The sequence below is a fragment of the Neoarius graeffei genome, chromosome 26, assembly GCF_027579695.1.
Source record: "Neoarius graeffei isolate fNeoGra1 chromosome 26, fNeoGra1.pri, whole genome shotgun sequence".
Lineage (NCBI taxonomy): Eukaryota > Metazoa > Chordata > Actinopteri > Siluriformes > Ariidae > Neoarius > Neoarius graeffei.
In genome coordinates this window covers 1217038-1234623 of record NC_083594.1, presented here as the reverse complement: position 1 = coordinate 1234623, position 17586 = coordinate 1217038, and the positions used below count along the sequence as shown (strand labels likewise).

The 17586-nt window shown below is 40.7% G+C and overlaps 1 protein-coding gene across 2 annotated transcripts in view; it reads left to right on the top strand.

The window, feature by feature from the left end:
- Window positions 1-2017: 2017 nt before the first annotated feature.
- poc1a (POC1 centriolar protein A) overlaps window positions 2018-17586 on the top strand; it is a 41487-nt gene continuing 25918 nt past the window's right edge. The window contains exons 1-9 of one of the 2 annotated variants that reach the window (XM_060910135.1): window positions 2018-2394; window positions 2508-2592; window positions 3343-3514; window positions 4251-4430; window positions 5224-5331; window positions 6865-6980; window positions 7527-7660; window positions 14361-14429; window positions 14582-14665. In XM_060910135.1, the coding sequence (XP_060766118.1) occupies window positions 2380-2394; window positions 2508-2592; window positions 3343-3514; window positions 4251-4430; window positions 5224-5331; window positions 6865-6980; window positions 7527-7660; window positions 14361-14429; window positions 14582-14665 (963 nt within the window). In that variant the 5' untranslated portion in view covers window positions 2018-2379. Of the gene's footprint in view, window positions 2395-2507; window positions 2593-3338; window positions 3515-4250; window positions 4431-5223; window positions 5332-6864; window positions 6981-7526; window positions 7661-14360; window positions 14430-14581; window positions 14666-17586 lie in introns of those variants that run through there. The other variant, XM_060910136.1, reaches the window with a different exon arrangement.

Below are 17586 nucleotides of genomic sequence, written 5' to 3'. Positions count from 1 at the left end.
AATTAAACCAATGACAAACACAAGGCAAAACACAATTAATCATTTGAAGTAATAATTTCCTTTTTATTTATCATTATTTCATTTTTAAATGTAATGCAATCTGTGAATGAAGCATTCATTAATATTTCACTCATGAAATATTTATATTGTAAAATCCAAAACATCAGCACAGCACTAAGACTCTGTAAGACTGAGATATTCAAAATTAAAATGTAATTGTTAATAAACAAAAGTCCCTCCATGAAAAGCTGTAGATAAATGAGCAATGAGCACACACCATACCCAGAGCAGTTGTGGGTTCGGTGCCCTGCTCAAGGGCCCTTCAGCCCAAGCAGCCCAAGATAAGATAAGATAAGATAAGATAAAACTTTATTTAATCCCCAAAGGGGAAATTCACTTATCACAGCAGCCAAAGAATAGATCAGACAAAGATAAGGATAAAAATATATAGAACTAATACCTAAAAAAGTAGTAAAAGATGAAAACAATAAATAAATAGATTAATAAATCAATAATTTACACATTTTGGATTACTACATGCATCCCCCTGCATGTAGTAGATCCTGGCTTATGATATATCCAATATAAATATGATATACACAACCAGAGATATGATATGCACAGTTGAACATGAGACATGATATACATACACAGTCACATCCATCACAAAAAGCCTGATAAAAAGCCTAATATATAGCAGTACAGTATTTCATAACAGCAGTGTTGTACAATCTAATAGCAGATGGAATAAAAGACCTACAATAGCGTTCCCTTTTACATGCTGGATGAAGTAGTCTACTACTAAAAGAACTGCTGAGTGCGGTCACTGTCTGATAAAGGGGGTGAGAGGAGTTGGCCATAATGGATGCCTGCTTATCCAACATCCTTCTCTCACCAACCACCTCAACTGTGTCCAGGGAGACCCCAAGAACAGAGCCTGCAGTCCTGACCAACTTGTTCAGTCTTTTCCTGTCCCTCTCTGTGCTACCACTGCCCCAACAGATAATGGGATAGAACACTACTGACGCCACTACTATATCGTAGAACGTCTTTAGTAGTGACCTGCACACACCAAAGGACCTCAGTCTCCTCAATAGGTGGAGGCGACGCTGTCCCTTCTTATACAGGGCATCAGTGTTGTGTGACCAATACAGTTTGTTATTCAGGTGGACGCCAAGGTATTTATAGGCTAACACAAATTCAATGTTCTCCCCCGAATGCACACTGGTACAGGGGATGGCGCCTTCCGGTGAAAGTCCACCACCATCTCCTTTGTCTTCCCAGTGTTCAACTGAAGATGGTTCTTGTCACACCATTCAACAAAATTGGCAATGACCTCCCTGTATTCCCCATCATTCCCCTCTGTTACACATCAGAGAATTTCTGGAGATGGCAGGTATGTGTGTTGTATCTGAAATGTGATGTATAAAGGGTGAAGAGAAAGGGGGGCAGTACTGCACCCTGTGGAGCCCCTGTACTGCAGACCACCACCTCAGACTCACAGTCACGCAGTCTCACATACTGTGGCCTGTTTGTAAGGTAGTCAGAGATCCATGTAGTCAGATGGCAGTTGAGCCCTGCTCCTTCCGGCTTGGCCTTCAGCAGTGCTGCCCCACATTAACCTAACTTGCATGTCTTTGGACTGTGGGGGAAACCGGAGCACCCGGAGGAAACCCACGCGGACACGGGGAGAACATGCAAACTCCGCACAGAAAGGCCCTCGCCGGCCACGGGGCTCGAACCCGGACCTTCTTGCTGTGAGGCGACAGCGCTAACCGCTACACCACCGTGCCGCCCTATGCTGGTTTTGATATTTTTGGTACATGTACACACTAAAAGCTTTACATTTTTATTAAATTATCCACCTTATAGAGTTTAATAAGAAGAAACAATATTTAGTATTTTTTATAACACGGTTATGCTGTAGGTGGCGGTGCAGGCTTCCAAGCAGTCATCAACGAAGAAGAACGGCACTTCCGGTATCCTTTTCTTTCTTTTTTTTGTGTGGTGGGCGGAGTTTGCTAAGCGGGCGCGTAAAATGAAACGGTTTGTTGTTGTTGTTAGCAACGGAGCTAGCTTAGCTTAGCTTTACTTTACTTTAACTGTCGTCTGAGAAAATCACTTCGCATCAGTTTTAATTCTTTATTTTAATTTATTTACTTCATAAATAAAGGAGTTTGAATAAGTTTGTCTGTTTGGAGAGTAGCTCGCAGATTAGCCGGCTTGCTAACCGGAAGTAGCTCAGGTGTCAGTAATGAGCAGGAGCTGAAACGTCACTAACGTTCAGACCGACCTGTTCATACACAGCTCTGTGCCTGCTCTACTTTCATTATTATTATAAATGTATTTACTTCATTATTACTTTAAATAAAAAGTGAAATGAGCTGCGCGCTGGTGAGTGACGGGTACAAAACACAACCTGTAAATCAGTTCAGAGTTAAAGTTCGCAGCTGTAAAGTGCATTAATGACTTTATTAAAATGTTGTTGGTTTCCTTTTGTTTTTCAGGAGGATCCCACACTGGAGAGGAACTTTAAAGGCCACAGAGACACAATAACCAGCGTGGACTTTAACTCCAACACCAAACAAATAGGTGCACAATCAGCCAATAATAATAATAATCATCATCTCATCTCATTATCTGTAGCCGCTTTATCCTGTTCTACAGGGTCGCAGGCGAGCTGGATCCTATCCCAGCTGACTACGGGCGAAAGGCGGGGTTCACCCTGGACAAGTCGCCAGGTCATCACAGGGCTGACACATAGACACAGACAACCATTCACACTCACATTCACACCTACGCTCAATTTAGAGTCACCAGTTAACCTAACCTGCATGTCTTTGGACTGTGGGGGAAACCGGAGCACCCGGAGGAAACCCACGCGGACACGGGGAGAACATGCAAACTCCGCACAGAAAGGCCCTCGCCGGCCCCGGGGCTCAAACCCAGGACCTTCTTGCTGTGAGGCGACAGCGCTAACCACTACACCACCGTGCCGCCCCCTCAGCCAATAATAATATTAATGTGTGAAATTAATATATTTGGCTTTATCTTCACTCAGTTTTTTCTTTATTCCTGTAAATAAATGACACTCTGCGGGAATTTACCAGTAAACATTTGAAGAAATAATGAAAACAAATTAAATAATTGTTAATCATTTTTAAACTTGAAATTTGTTTTTATTTTGTAACTTTATCATTGCAGTATGCGTTAGGGTCACAATTTAATTTAGGAAGTTTAAACCTTGAGATTAAGGGTTCATACAGATGTCTGATTTTTATTACTACAATATGTTTCAAATAAACAGCTTAAATAATCAAACTCTGTGTGTGTGTGAGACAGCGACAGGCTCGTTGGACTCGTGTGTGATGATCTGGAACACGAAGCCTCGTGCAAGGTCGTACCGGTTTGTTGGACATAAAGACAGTGTGATGTGTGTGCACTTCTCTCCATCAGGACAGCTCCTCGCTTCAGCATCCCGGGACCGGACTGTACGCCTCTGGCTGCCCACTGTGTGAGTGTGTGTGTGAATATCACACAGATAATTTGTTCATCCCTCTCATCACACACACCAGGCAATAGAACGATGGAATATGTTGTCAGGATCAGAGCTGATCCCAGACTGCAGTGACGCAGACCGGCCAGGACTCGACTCTTTACACCAGAAAGTGGGATTCATTAAACAGCCCACTGTTAGACAAAGAACAACAATTGCTGGCTGAAGTTATCACACACTGTAGAAAAAAATTAAATACATTCTTAAAGAACTGATTGCATATGAGAGAGTAAAAAGACAAACCTGTAGGCTGGAGTATAAATTTATTTGTGAGGTGTTTTTATTTTTAAATTAAAATAATTAGCAATATGCATTACATTTTCAACAAACCAGTTTATGATCAATCTTTTTATTTTTAATATTAAAAAAGCAAATATAGATATCCAACACTGAAAGATATTAAATTTTTTAAAAACATTTTTAAAAACTAAAAGTTTAGCATCTGCCTTTTCCAGTCAATTTGTAATTAAAAAAAAAAAAAAGATTAATAAGAAGATCTCACAGTATCTCAGAAAAGTGTATCGTGATGTGATTTACCACCGTGTTGATATTGATGGTCACTTCACCCGGCCCTGACTCTGTCATAGTCTGGACTGGGAAAACAGTTTAAAAGTTTTCCAGTGGTTTTATTCTCTCTTTCTGATTTAATTATTTTATATTTTGTCATTTCTGTTGCCCGTGTGTGTGTTTTCAGGAGAGGTGAGTCGAGTGTGTTTAAAGCTCACACAGGGACGGTGCGGAGTGTGAACTTCTGCAGTGATGGACAGACGTTAGTCACTGCGTCAGACGATAAAACGGTGAAGGTGTGGACAGTCCATCGGCAGAAATTCCTCTTCTCCTTCAACCGACACATCAACTGGGTTCGCTGTGCAAAGTTTGTACACACACACACACACACACACACACACACACTTTATTACTTAGATATAGCACATGTTAAGTACAAAAATGATGTCATCACCCCACTCTGCCCACTTTCACACACATGCTGTTATTTGATGGGAGACAGGAACTCAATCAAAGTGTGGAGAAGTGCTGGGTTCAGGTTAGAACCTGTACCGTACCGTACTGTCATCATCTCACAGTCTGAGAAACACAACATGAGCTTTTATAGCAAATATTTTATTTGTCTTATAAAACCGAGTGCGGAAAAACAAATAATTATATCATAAATAAAGGCAAATTTATCTCTAGTATTTATTTATAATCTCAAAACTTAGACAAGTGTTAGACTCTCTGTAATAGAATCTAATATCTAAGTTTCTATAAATAATAATTATCTGAAATATCTTCATGTAAATAATGTATAAACTTTTATTTATACTGTTTAATATCTAAATATAGATACATAAATTATATTTATCTGTAATATTGAAATAGTATTAGTTTCTTATTATAAAATTATTTATTATTACTCTGCTTCTATTTAAATTAATTTATTTAATCAGCATTATTTAATTTCAAGCCTGTTTTTTAGGCACATCATTTTCATAAATAAGCAAAATAATTTTCTCTTAAAATGTCACTTTTTTGGATCAGAACCCGTTTTAGGATTTAATATTTTATTATTTTAATATTTCTCTTTATCAGATAGTTGTTATTGTGTAGGATTATGTTCAGCTGTACGTTTCCTCATCACGTCTCTCTGTGTGTCGTTTTTGCTGCAGGTTTTCTCCAGACGGGAGATTAATCATCTCTGCAAGCGACGACAAAACGGTGAAGATCTGGGACAAGAACAGCCGAGAGTGTGTTCACTCCTTCTGTGAGCACAGCGGGTGTGTGTGCAAATTATTTCTAATCAAAACACACACTTCTGAAGAATTCAGTATTAATTTAAAAAAAAAAAAAACCTGAATGGAAAAGCTAAAAGTGAGAGAGAAGGTTGAGAAGAGGCCGAGGTGTCTCCGCCTTCAGAACACCGTGTGCGGTGCTGTAGTGGGAAAATAATCAGCTTCAGGGTTGTAACAGTAACTCCACTTCATCACTCCACCATTGACACTGATTATTTTCCTCTAACAGCATGTCCCCAGGTGTTTTATTCTTCTTACTCCACAGTGAACCAACAAGTTCAGTTTTTCATCCTAAATCTCATCCTTTTAATGTTGTTGAAAGTCCATGAAATAAATTGGCTCCTGTTCTCACTTATCGTAGCTGTCCACCTTACTCCTGTGCCTCACGAGTCCTCTCTCTCTCTCTCTCTCGCTCTCTCTCTCTGTGTCCACTCATCACCGGCAAAAGTTAGCAGTTATGCTAAAGGTGTTTATTCCTTTGTAAAATAAATAATGCTGGAGTGCAGTCTCTCAAACAGCAAAGTGGATCATGTGATCATCTCTCTGCCTGCATATATGTAGAAATGGAAGGATGATATGGAGTCATGACCTCATTACGCGGGTAGCAATATATATTGCAAGACGAGAAATCATGATACAAAATAATGACGAGTCGAATCGATGAAAAAACGAATGGTGATTATAATTAGGCTGTATAATCTTTTAATTTTTCCTTGCTGTAATTGTGTTGTTTAGACAGCAGGGGGCGCAATAACATACAGTCGAGGGCACAAGACTTCACTGTAGGTGGAAGTAACACAGCTCTAATGCTGCGAAACCACAAAAAAACAGATGTAAAAAAAAATGATAGCGCTGCTGCGTGATTGTGTACAAACAGATTTAGAGAAGGAAACAAAGAAGAGAAGGAAATGAAAGCAGAACAAATGTTTATAAAAGTTTATTAATAAAAGGAATATTTGAGTTAATAGGCATTTATATTTTACTCTAACTTACAAATGTGGTAAATAATCATTGTTGGTTATTAAAGAAATGAAATAAAAGTTTCCTTTTATTAAAAAACAAGCTAAGTTTATAAAGAATGGGGAAAATAGATGTAGCATTTTTTTCATAATATTTTCTTTATTTAACTTTAATCAAATGATTTATGACTTGAATTGTGAATTGAGTGAATCGTTACACACCTCAGATATTCTACAGTAAGATGTTTAGCTGCTTCGTTTATTCCGTCTTCAGAGCTGAAAGGTTTCTGTACTGAGGGTTGAGGACGCAGTGAGAGAGAGAGAGAGCGAGCGAGAGAGAGACACACAGAGGGATCTCATGTCCTGAAATGGAACACAGGAAAAATGAAACAAACAACAACAGAGTGAAATGACCACAGTGTTTTGGGAGATTTTTTTTTTTTTTAAACCAACACTGGAGACTCCTTCCATAAATGTTAAGTGTCTCCTTACAGGTTTTTTTTTTTAGTATAAATATAAAACATTGTGTTATATTATTTTGTGGTGGTGTGTTTTTCAGGTACGTGAATTACGCTGATTTTCACCCCAGCGGGACGTGCATCGCTGCTGCCGGTACAGACGGCACGGTGAAGGTGTGGGACATTCGCACTCATAAACTCCTGCAGCATTACCAAGGTGATCACCGAATTCACTGATTATCTCCAGTGAGCTCGAGTCTCACAGCCACACGAAAAATTATCATGATTCTTTGAAATTAAAAAATAAAAATAAATCCAGCGACTAATATTGTAAAGCTTATTGTCTGATCCTGAGACCCAGGTGCACATAAACAGGTTTTAAAAACTCTCATAACAGACAAAAATGAATCACAAAGCATTCAGTAATCCGTTTAATCCCACCAGCATCATTTTAATATAATAATAAATAAATAAATATGACTGTGCTGTGTTGAGTGGCAGTGGCGGGTGCTGTCCTTCAGGGGGCGTGCCACTCCCACTTTTACACATTCACTCACAATGGCGGTGTCATTCTCGGACAAAGAGTGTTTCGAGTGCGTGTGTCCTCAAATACACTGTGGGAGAAACGGCACTCGTGTGTGTGTGTGTGTGTGTGAGAGAGAGACATCTTTTATTCATTATGTTGGTATGGAATGTGTATAGTAACAAATACGTTATCAGTGTGTTTTAAGTGTGTGTGTGTGTGTGTGTGTGGTGATTTCAGTCCACAGTGGAGCAGTGAACTGTCTGTCCTTCCACCCGGCTGCTAACCACCTGATCACGGCCTCCTCCGACTCCACACTCAAAATCCTCGACCTGCTGGAGGGCCGACTGTTATACACACTGCACGGACACCAGGTACACACACACACACACACACACACACACAAAGGTGTTCTCTGTAACAGCAGCTCTGACAATAGTGCAGCTGCAAATCACAGCTGTATTTATCATTAATGTTTCTATGGTAACAGCTCGTTCACAGGGGCGTGTACAGCGGACGCTACACTGATAATAAACCGATTTAAACGCGTTCGTAATCAGTGATGTCCTTAACTTTTCTGGAAGGAGTCTCCAGTGTCAGACTTTACGCTTTCTGATGTCTTAGGACAGAGGAGTTTACACTTCTTTACAGTTTCTCAGGAACATGATGGAACAAGCTGTGATATTATTATTATTATTATTATTATTATTATTTATTATTTTTTTTTTTTTAATTAACTTGAGAGAGAAGATGCTGGTGAGGGAGCGAGTGTTTATAGCTGCTGTAATGTCAGTGACAACAGGAACTCACTCATTAAATGCAGCTATAAACAGATCAAAAGTGTAGATTTTGAACCTCACTTCATCACACCACCCTATTGTTGATTATTTTGCAATAACAGCACCGCACACACACACACACACACACACACACACACACACACACAGTTATATGATGTTTTTGCCCAGCTGTGTTTATGGTCTGAATGACACCAGTGTCTGATCTCTGATTATCTGCTGATGCTGTAAAAAGTTGTAAAGCTGTATTAAAGCGTGTGCAGTGAGGACGCCTCGCTCGCTGTGGCTCTCCTCAGTGACTCTGTGCTCCTCAGCACGCTGTGAGGTTTATTAATTAAAGAACTTGTCTCTCGTCATGTTCTCACTGTCTGAGGGATTGACTTCAGATCGTCCTGATGGAAGGCGTGAAGAAGCCTTGGCAGAAGCTGTGACTTTTGGCTGTGTGTGTGTGTGTGTGTGTGTGTGTGTGTGTGTGTGTGTGTGTGTGTGTGTGTGTGTGTGCGTGCGTGCGTGTGTGTGTGTGTGTGAGAGACGGTCTGTGACTCTGAGTGATTATTAGTCAGTGATGAAGTGGAACAGTCTGTCTCTCCCATGTGGCGTCTGCCTTTAAAAAAAAAAAGTATTTATTCAGATATTTATTCCACAGTCTGTTCATCACAGCTTTGACTCAGCAACTAGAACAAATCAGTCACTTTATCGGGTTCAGTTCAGCATTTAAAGGGTGTGTGAACTGTTATTATTATTATTATTATTATTATTTTCTTTAACAGTAAACACATTCATACAAAAGATTATTCCCTTAAAGATTATTTCCTTAAAACAAGTAATTACTTCAATAAAATATTCTTAAATGCATTTTAGAGGTCAGTGCACCTTTCAAACCTTCCAAAAGCTTATCACAAAATAAATATAGCTGCGAGCAGCAATTAAGGGGGTCAAGCACTTTTTCACCCCCACCCCTTAGCAAAGAAGGAAGAGCAGAAACCGCTGGGACCATCAGCGCTTGTTTCCAAGGACATGTACGATGTAAATTTGATGGCAGTACATTGCTGAGATGGCCTCACTTCCTGTTGTCAGTCTCCCATCAAAGTTACAAATGAACTTGAGCATGTTGCTAAATGATAAGTTTGGTGTTGGTACATAAAAGTATTGCTGAGAAATGACCTCACTTCCTGTTTGGTGACCTCAGCATCAAAATAATTTGCAGTTTATGGACAACATGTCTCGCCAAGACATTAGTTTATTTTGGGTTCATCTCACAGTCCTGTGATCAAGATTTTGGAATGATTTGGGATGAAGAAACAAAAAAACCCTTTTTCTTAAAGCTCAAAATGGCCGACATCCTGTTTGGCAAATCACACATTTGTTACGTACAGTACAATTACAGGAGGGTTTATACACACCTCTAGTGCTTGGCCCCTAATAAAATCCAGATTAAGCAAATTCAATACACCACACAAACACACACACACTTGCTCACAGAGAAAAGTGGATCATGTGACCCAGAGCTGACAAAACAGAGAACCGGAAAAGACGAATAATCCGGATAAATATATGCTGTATGGAATCCAGAGGGAGCGGTGTGTATGAGACGCTTATTTTAGAATGACAGATCGGCTTTGTGGCTTTGGGGTGTGTAGTTTGTACAGGCACACACCACCCTGCTGCACTCACACACACACACACACACACACACACACACACACACACACACACACCTATCTAGGTAGAGTGAATCTAAAGGAGGGGTATCTTAGTCATGTATGAGTCATCTTAGAGATACACACACACACACACACACACACACACAGAATCTAATACTTTCATTTCTTCTATTCTACGACACGAATCCTCATCCAAATGATTTAAAGTCACAGTGCAACAAAAACAGGACGGTCCATTTTATGAGTCATTTATTATGAACGAAGTAAATCACTCTGACTCACATCGTCTCTGATTGTGTTCTGTGTGATTCAACTCCATATTTAATTTATCTGTTCGATGTAATACAGTAGGCTTGTAACAATTCACGATTTGTTTTGATTCATGATATTGGGTTCACAGTTCAATTTTTCCACAATATTTTTGAAAATAATTAAATGAAGAAAATTGTATTACCAAAAAGTGCAACATTTATTTTCCTATTCTTTATAAACATAAATATTCCTTTTGTTAAATAAATAAATAACCCTTTTGTTTCATTTTCTTAATAACCAACAATAATTATTTACATACTTTTGTAAAGGTTGAAGTAAAATATAAACACCTATTAACTAAAATATTCCTTTTCTTAATAAGTTTTTATGAACATTTGTTCTGCCTCCATTTCCTTCTCTTTATCTTTCAGCAGTCTGTAAAAAGAGAGAGTGATGATTTCTCATTAAATCTACTTGTAGTCAATCACACAGCAGCTCTTAAGCATTTTACATCTGGGTTTTTTTTTTGTTTGTTTTCGCAGCATTAGAGCTGTGTTACTTTTGCTTAAAGTGAAGTCACATGGATTCCCTCTATTGTGTTATTGTGCTTCCTGCTGTCTAAACAACACAATTACAGCGAGGAAAATCAAAGAGATTATGCAGCCTGATAATAATCACCTTTTTATTTCATCAATTTGAATCATCATAAATTTGTACTGTAATTTTCCATCACATATCATTGCATGTATATAGTACATATTTATTACAGTTTACTAAAATATTTAGGATGATTTAATACATTATCTGATTCTAAATTATTTATTGTTTAATTAGTCACCGTATTAAGCAATATTATTTAACAGGGTATAAACTGATTCATTATGATCTGATTCAATTCAGTTAAATGTGATTCACCAGTTCACTGTCAAATAATACAGTATGATTCGAGCGTCACTGCAGTGCAGAGTCTCACTAACTATGATTCTGCAGTTTACATTATTCTCTGAGTGAAGAGACTCTCTCTCTCGCTCTCTCTCTCTCTCTCTCTCTCTCTCTCTCTCTCTCTCTCACCCCCCCACCCAGCTACATATTCCGGATGTTCAGGGAATGTCCCCACCCGACAGATGATGTAGATAATTATTTAATACTGGAATGCACAGGTAGTCTATATTAGGCATGGGTGTGGGCAGTCACTCTGGTTTTCCCTCATCAACACCTGGTTCTGAGCGTCCTCGAGAGAACGATGGTGACGATGTAACCTACTGTTAGCTGTCCATCATTTCGAGACTCTGTTACATGTGCCATATATACGGCAACTCTAAGAGCAGCCACATGATCCTGAAACCATAACCAGTCCTCAATCCCATACACAACTGATGTGGCCAAACCCTTGTTTCCAAACTACATACAACTGTACAATATTTATAAACCTCTGAGCTGGCAGGATGGCCAGACGCTGTCTGCTGCTGTTTTGCACCCCCATGCCCCCTGGAGGGTCTGTACGACCATGCGGGACAGATGCATTGCTAAGAAGCTGGTCCTTTCAGAGGCCAAGTCCAAAGCTAGAGTCTCCGGGGAAAGGGCGAAACAGAGAGTCCTTTGGGCTTGTGCAAGCAGATCCCTCCAGAATCTGAGCTCCCTTGGTGCACCACATATCAACAGTGGGATGTCGGAGAACAAGGCCATGTGAGGCCAGTTTGGGACTATCAGGACTAGCTGGGGGGGGGGCATGTACAGAAGGCCTTGAGGCCACTGGTGGGCCATGGCGTCTGTACTGAGGGGGTTGTCCCTCCCCAGAGAGAACAGGAAGCAGAGGGTCGGCTCCCTGAAGGCAAACGGGTCCATGACCTGATGTTCCAAAATGACCAGATCTTTGCCACCACCTCCAGGTGAAGCCTACATTCTCCTGGGGTTGGACCTCCTCTGGACAAGCAGTCTGCTGCCTGATTCTCCAGCCCAGGCACCTGTACTGATTTGAGGGATAGAGGTTCAGAGATTCGCATACACATAACTCCTGCACAAGTCTGAAAAGGTGCAAGGAGCCAAGGCCTTGCTGCCTGTTGATGTCAGCTGCTGCTATCACGCTGTCTGTCCTCAGCAGCACATGGCAACCTTTAAGGCGCGGCAGGAATTTTCATAGGGAAAGTCCGACTGCCTTCAGTTACAGAACACTGATGTGCTGGGAAGCCCAACTGCTGCTCTAGCGACTCCCAGTGCCTCTGCTCTCATGCACTGCGCCCCAGCCTATACGTCTGTTGACACCTCCCCCTGGTGAGATCACTCAGGCGTACCCACCAGCGGAGAGCCAGACATAGCCTGCAGGTGACCCACACCCTGACCTGCAGCTGCGACTGTGGGTGCAGTCCCAGGGTGAGGAGGCACCTCTGTACTGGGTGCATGTAAAGAAGGGCCAGTGGGGCTATCTGGACCGCTGCTGCTATTAGTCCCAAGACCTGCAGGTACAGTCTCCAGGTGACCTTTGCCCCCATGCAAAAATGTGCCAGGCACACACTGAAATCCTTCTGCCGCATGAAGGTGACCCTGTTCCTCCGTCTGGGCATATGGCAGCATATCGTCCATATAATTTAGACTTCTGAGCCCTTCCCACTGCACAGGCCCAAGGACTGCACTCATGCATTATTCCATTATATATCGATTCAGAAGGGTATAATATGATTCACTTGGGTACAGTATGATTCAGTGACTCATTACAGGAGTTCAGTACAGGCCAGTTCACTTTAGTATAAATCATTCATGGCTATAAAGGATGATGTCAGATTATTTATTCCCTTTGGTGGATTTTGCTATTTATTTATTTATTTATTTATTTATTTATTTATTGTCCATTTTGGGGCTTGTTTTCGAATCTGAATATGTAGGTATGAAATTCAAATTACACCAAAACGGCAGGTTTAAAATCATGTTGTATAATTGTTGATGTGATGTTATTTGTTAGAAGATGTTTATTTAACATTTGTGGAAGGAGTCTCCAGTGTCTGTGCTCTGTAACAGTCACAGTGCAGGAACGCCTTCTGGACAGAGGAGTGTTCTGGGTTCTCAGGAATGTGATGGTGTGTGTGTGTGTTTGAGAGACAGAGAAAGAGAGGAGCAGATGAAGGAATAATTCTACTGTGGACATAACACAGAAAAATAAACCATTAAAAATATGACGAGTTATTGATGAATAAACCGTGTAATTGTTGGTGAATCACTGTGGTATAAGCAGAATAAAACACTCCAGACCGTTCTGTATGACGACCCGATGTGAAGCGGAGTGTAAGTGCGCAGTCTGGAGTGTGTAATTCCTTACAGGATAGTCGTGTGTATTAACGTACGCACGTAATGTCTGTAAAATCTACGGTCATAAAATCCTGAAAGTGCCAGCTGCTCAAACCAAATGCATTTTACATCTGAACATAATGACATTATTATCTGTTCAGTGACAAATACAGCATGTTTTAATCAGTATGTAAGTAATTAATCTAAAATATACTTTTTTTAGGTTTGGAATGCAGAATTATGCAAAATCAAATACTGTGTGTGCATATAGAGGATAATACACAGTGGTGTGAAGATATGAAGTTTATCTTCAAGTGGTGAGTGAATATATCACGCGTGAAATAATTTCAACATGAGAAGATAAACTTCTTCATATCTCCACACCACTGTGTAATGTTCTTTATGGACGCAGCCACACAAAAAAAATATACAAGTTAATGGAAAGAATTTTAATTTTGAACCAGTTCATTTTGACAGCGCGCGTCTAGTCAGCAGGAAAACACTGGGAGTGACGTCATCGGAGTGAAATATCAGGAAACGTCACTCAGATCCGCCATGTATTTCGTATGAAAAATGCGAGTGGCGTATTTCCCAGTAAAACACTCGGGTCTGTATAATAAATAAATAAAACAAACTCCATATATACAGTTAGATCGATTATAATGTGTAATACAGTATCTGTACATTAAACACTGTGTGTTCTGATCGCAGCTACATGACAGTTTGACATTTTCATGAAAATTGCTTTTACCTTCAAGCAAAATTGATCTTGTACTGTATTTATCATCTTGGAAAATGACTGCTATTGTTCAGCGGTTTTTACACATTTATTTTGTTGCTTGTCAGGTCTCCTAGCTTTGCCTAGCTAAATGTAACCATGGCAACGACTCCAAGTGGTCTATAAACAATAAAGAAAAAAATTATTCGTGATATTTAAGTGACATGTTTGAGCATTTCTGGATTTGAAATTTTAATAAAATGTTCTGAATAAAAATATTACTGAATTAATTTAGCAGACTATAAGTGTTTATTTTGAAATGGCTGAAGTGTGGAATCGTGTGTGTGTGTGTGTGTGTGTTTAGGGGCCAGCGTCCTGTGTAGCGTTTTCAAGAACTGGAGATCACTTCGCCTCCGGAGGCTCAGATGAACAGGTGTGTTTGTGTTTATATTTAAAGTTATTTTTTATTCTTTATATTAAACTTTGAGGTAAAGTGTCAAAAGTTTTATTGAATTTATTAACAACAGTACAGAAAGGTGTGTGTGTGAGATGAAATGCTAAATGCTACGATGCTAACGTGTACAGGTGATGGTTTGGAAGATGAATTTTGACGCTGCGGGTCACAGTGAAGTTCTGAAGAAGCAGAAGATGGCTGACGCTCTTGTCCAGGTAAAACTCCTCATGGGCCAGTTCAGCTCAGATTCAATTTGTTTTACTGAAAGTTCTACATGTAAAATCTCATCAGGGTCAGAAACATAGTGTGAACAGAGAACGCTCCTGAACGATACACTCGGACTGCACGCTGACGTGGAAACATAAAAAATAATAATAACCTGTAAAAAGCTCAGGGTTTGTATTTTGTGATTTTAGAAAATAAAAAGGGAAGAAAGGAAGAAAATTTAAGTACTGCAGTGTTTTGGTGCTCCAAATTTTATTGTGAAAAATCTTTCATGTCTTCAAATTTATTCATTTGTTTGTCTTTTTACATTTATAATAAATTGAATAAAATCAGCTGTTTCTGCTGCACTAGACAGAGAGAGAGGGAGAGAGAGAGAGAGAGAGAGAGATGGATGAACATGTTTGATTTTAACACACTTTTGGTTATCAAAATTTTAGAGTAAAACAAATTTTTAAAAAAAGTTATTTATTCATTTTATTTTTTCTGTGTGTGTGTGCACTAAACTGAGATGAACTTGTTTGTAGTTTATGATTTTAAAAAAAGATGAATTTGTTTGATGAATGGAGTATAAATAAATTGAAAGCTCCGCCTCAATCTGCACCGAAATTTAAAGTAAAAACATCCCCCATGACCTGAACATAGATTTTTATTTACTTATTTATTTTTAATTTTCATGATGAACTTTTGACTTTAGTTGCTTATCTTTTTTTTGTTTGTGCCTCATTACTTTTGTATACCTCAGAGCTGATGAACATCAAATCCCACTGTTTTTCTCCTGAATCCTTGATGGAGGGGTAATGGTGGAGTGAAGGAGGAGTGATGGAGGGGTAATGGTGGAGTGATGGAAGGGTGAAGGAGTGATGGAGGGGTAGTGGTGGAGTGAAGGAGGGGTAATGGAGGGGTAATGGTGGAGTGAAAGGGGTAATGGAGGAGTGAAGGAGAAGTAACGGAAGAGTGATGGAGGAGTGAAGGAGGAGTAATGGAGGGGTGAAGGAGGAGTGAAGGAGAAGTAAAAACACGGAAGTGTAGTGTGAGCTGAATAAAGCCGGAGTGTGTAGCTCGTTATCTCAGAGTTAGATGTGACGTTCCTCGCATTGCTGACCTTTTGCCTCCTTCCCCTCCCTCACCTCACGTCTTTCACCCCTCCGCCTTGTTTTTTCCTCCACAATGTGGTCACATGACCGAGCGCCAGTTTTAATCAGACAGCCGTTTAAAGTGTAGAATAATGAAGAGTCCAGAGCGTTGGGGTTTTCACCCATCAGCAGAGACGTGTTCAGTGGGATGTCAGTTTCTTTCATTCTGTAAACTCTACGATGGTAACATCGCTAATCAGTCTCTACTTTACTTTATACTTTACTTTATCCTTCCGCTTGTGCCTGGGGGGGCGTCGCAGGGAGATGTAGACGTTTCTCTGCAGCCAGGTGAGTAGCCTCCTGGAGAGTCAGGCCATGTGCACGGAGGGTCTCTGCTACTCCCTCTATCCATCTGCGGCGTGGTCTCCCTCTGGCCCTGACACCTGAGTGTCTGGCGGTGGAGGCTCTTAAGGCTGGCTGTGTGGTTGGCATTCTCGTCAGGTGACCAAACCACTGTACTCTCTGCTTGGCGATGAACTGTAGGACAGGTTTGGTTCCAACCATCTCTCTAACCACTTCGTTCCTCAACCTGTCTCTCCTTGTCTTTCCAGCTGCTCTTCTCAGGACCCTCATCTCATAGCTTGTGAGTTTTCTCTCCTGTGCTCTGTTCAGGGTCCAGGTTTGGCACTGGTATGTGAGTGTCGGAATGAAGATGGCATTGATCAGTCTGGCCTTGGTCTCCATAGGAATACTTGGGTGCCTTAGTAGAGGTGCTAGCTGGTAGTTGACAGAGTTTGCTTTCTTTATTCTTGTCTTTATCTCTCTGTCTAATTTCCCACCCTCTGTAAAGATGCTCCCCAGGTATTTAAACTCCGTGGTCTGTTTGAGGAGTTGTCCATTAACTGTGATCTCCAGTCTCTCTGGGCAGTGGCCAACTGACATGGATTCTGTCTTCCCACTGCTGATCTTCATCTCGTGACGATCGCATGCACTGTTTAGCTCATCTGTATGGCGCTGGAGTTCCTCCTTGCTCTCGTTCAGGATACCTTGATCGTCAGCAAAAAGCAGTTCGTTTAAGGACTGTGGATCTGGGTTAGCTTCCTTTGTGATTTTATCCATGTACACTATGAACAGTAGAGGTGAGAGTACGCATCCTTGTCTCACTCCGGACCTTATCTGGAACCAGCTGGAGAGACCATTTGGTGTTTGTACTGCACTCTGACTGTTATGGTAAAGTGCTCTTATGTTCTCTAGAAGTTGGCCCTTTACACCCTACTGTTCCAAAATCTGCCAAAGTTTGTTCCTGTTTACCCGATCGAAAGCTTTTTCCTGATCTACAAAGAGAAGGCGGAGGTGCTTTTGGTACTCGCAAGCCTTCTCACAGAGTTGTCCGAGTGAAAAAATTGCGTCCGTGCAGCCCCTCCCTTCCCGAAAGCCAAACTGGGCTTCACTGAGCATCGGGTCTACAATTGCTCTTGTGCGTTGTTCAAGAATTTTTGCAAATATCTTACCCGTGTGACTGATGAGGGAGATGCCTCGGTATGTGCTGCATTCTTTCTTGTTCCCTTTCTTCTTCCATATCGGTATGACAATCGATTTCCTCCAGTCCTCCGGCACACACTGTTCCATCCATACTTTCTGGAAGATACTAGTGAGCCATCTGATGCCAGTCTCGCCACACGCTGTGATGGCTTCTACAGGGATCCCGTCAACCCCTGCAGCCTTGTTGTTTGGACTGGTCTTCACTGCTCTCCGTACCTCTTCCTCTAGTATGCTGGGTTCTGTGTGCTCTGGGTAGCTGGGGTTGAACTGGATGTGACTGTTGTTCTCGTCAACCG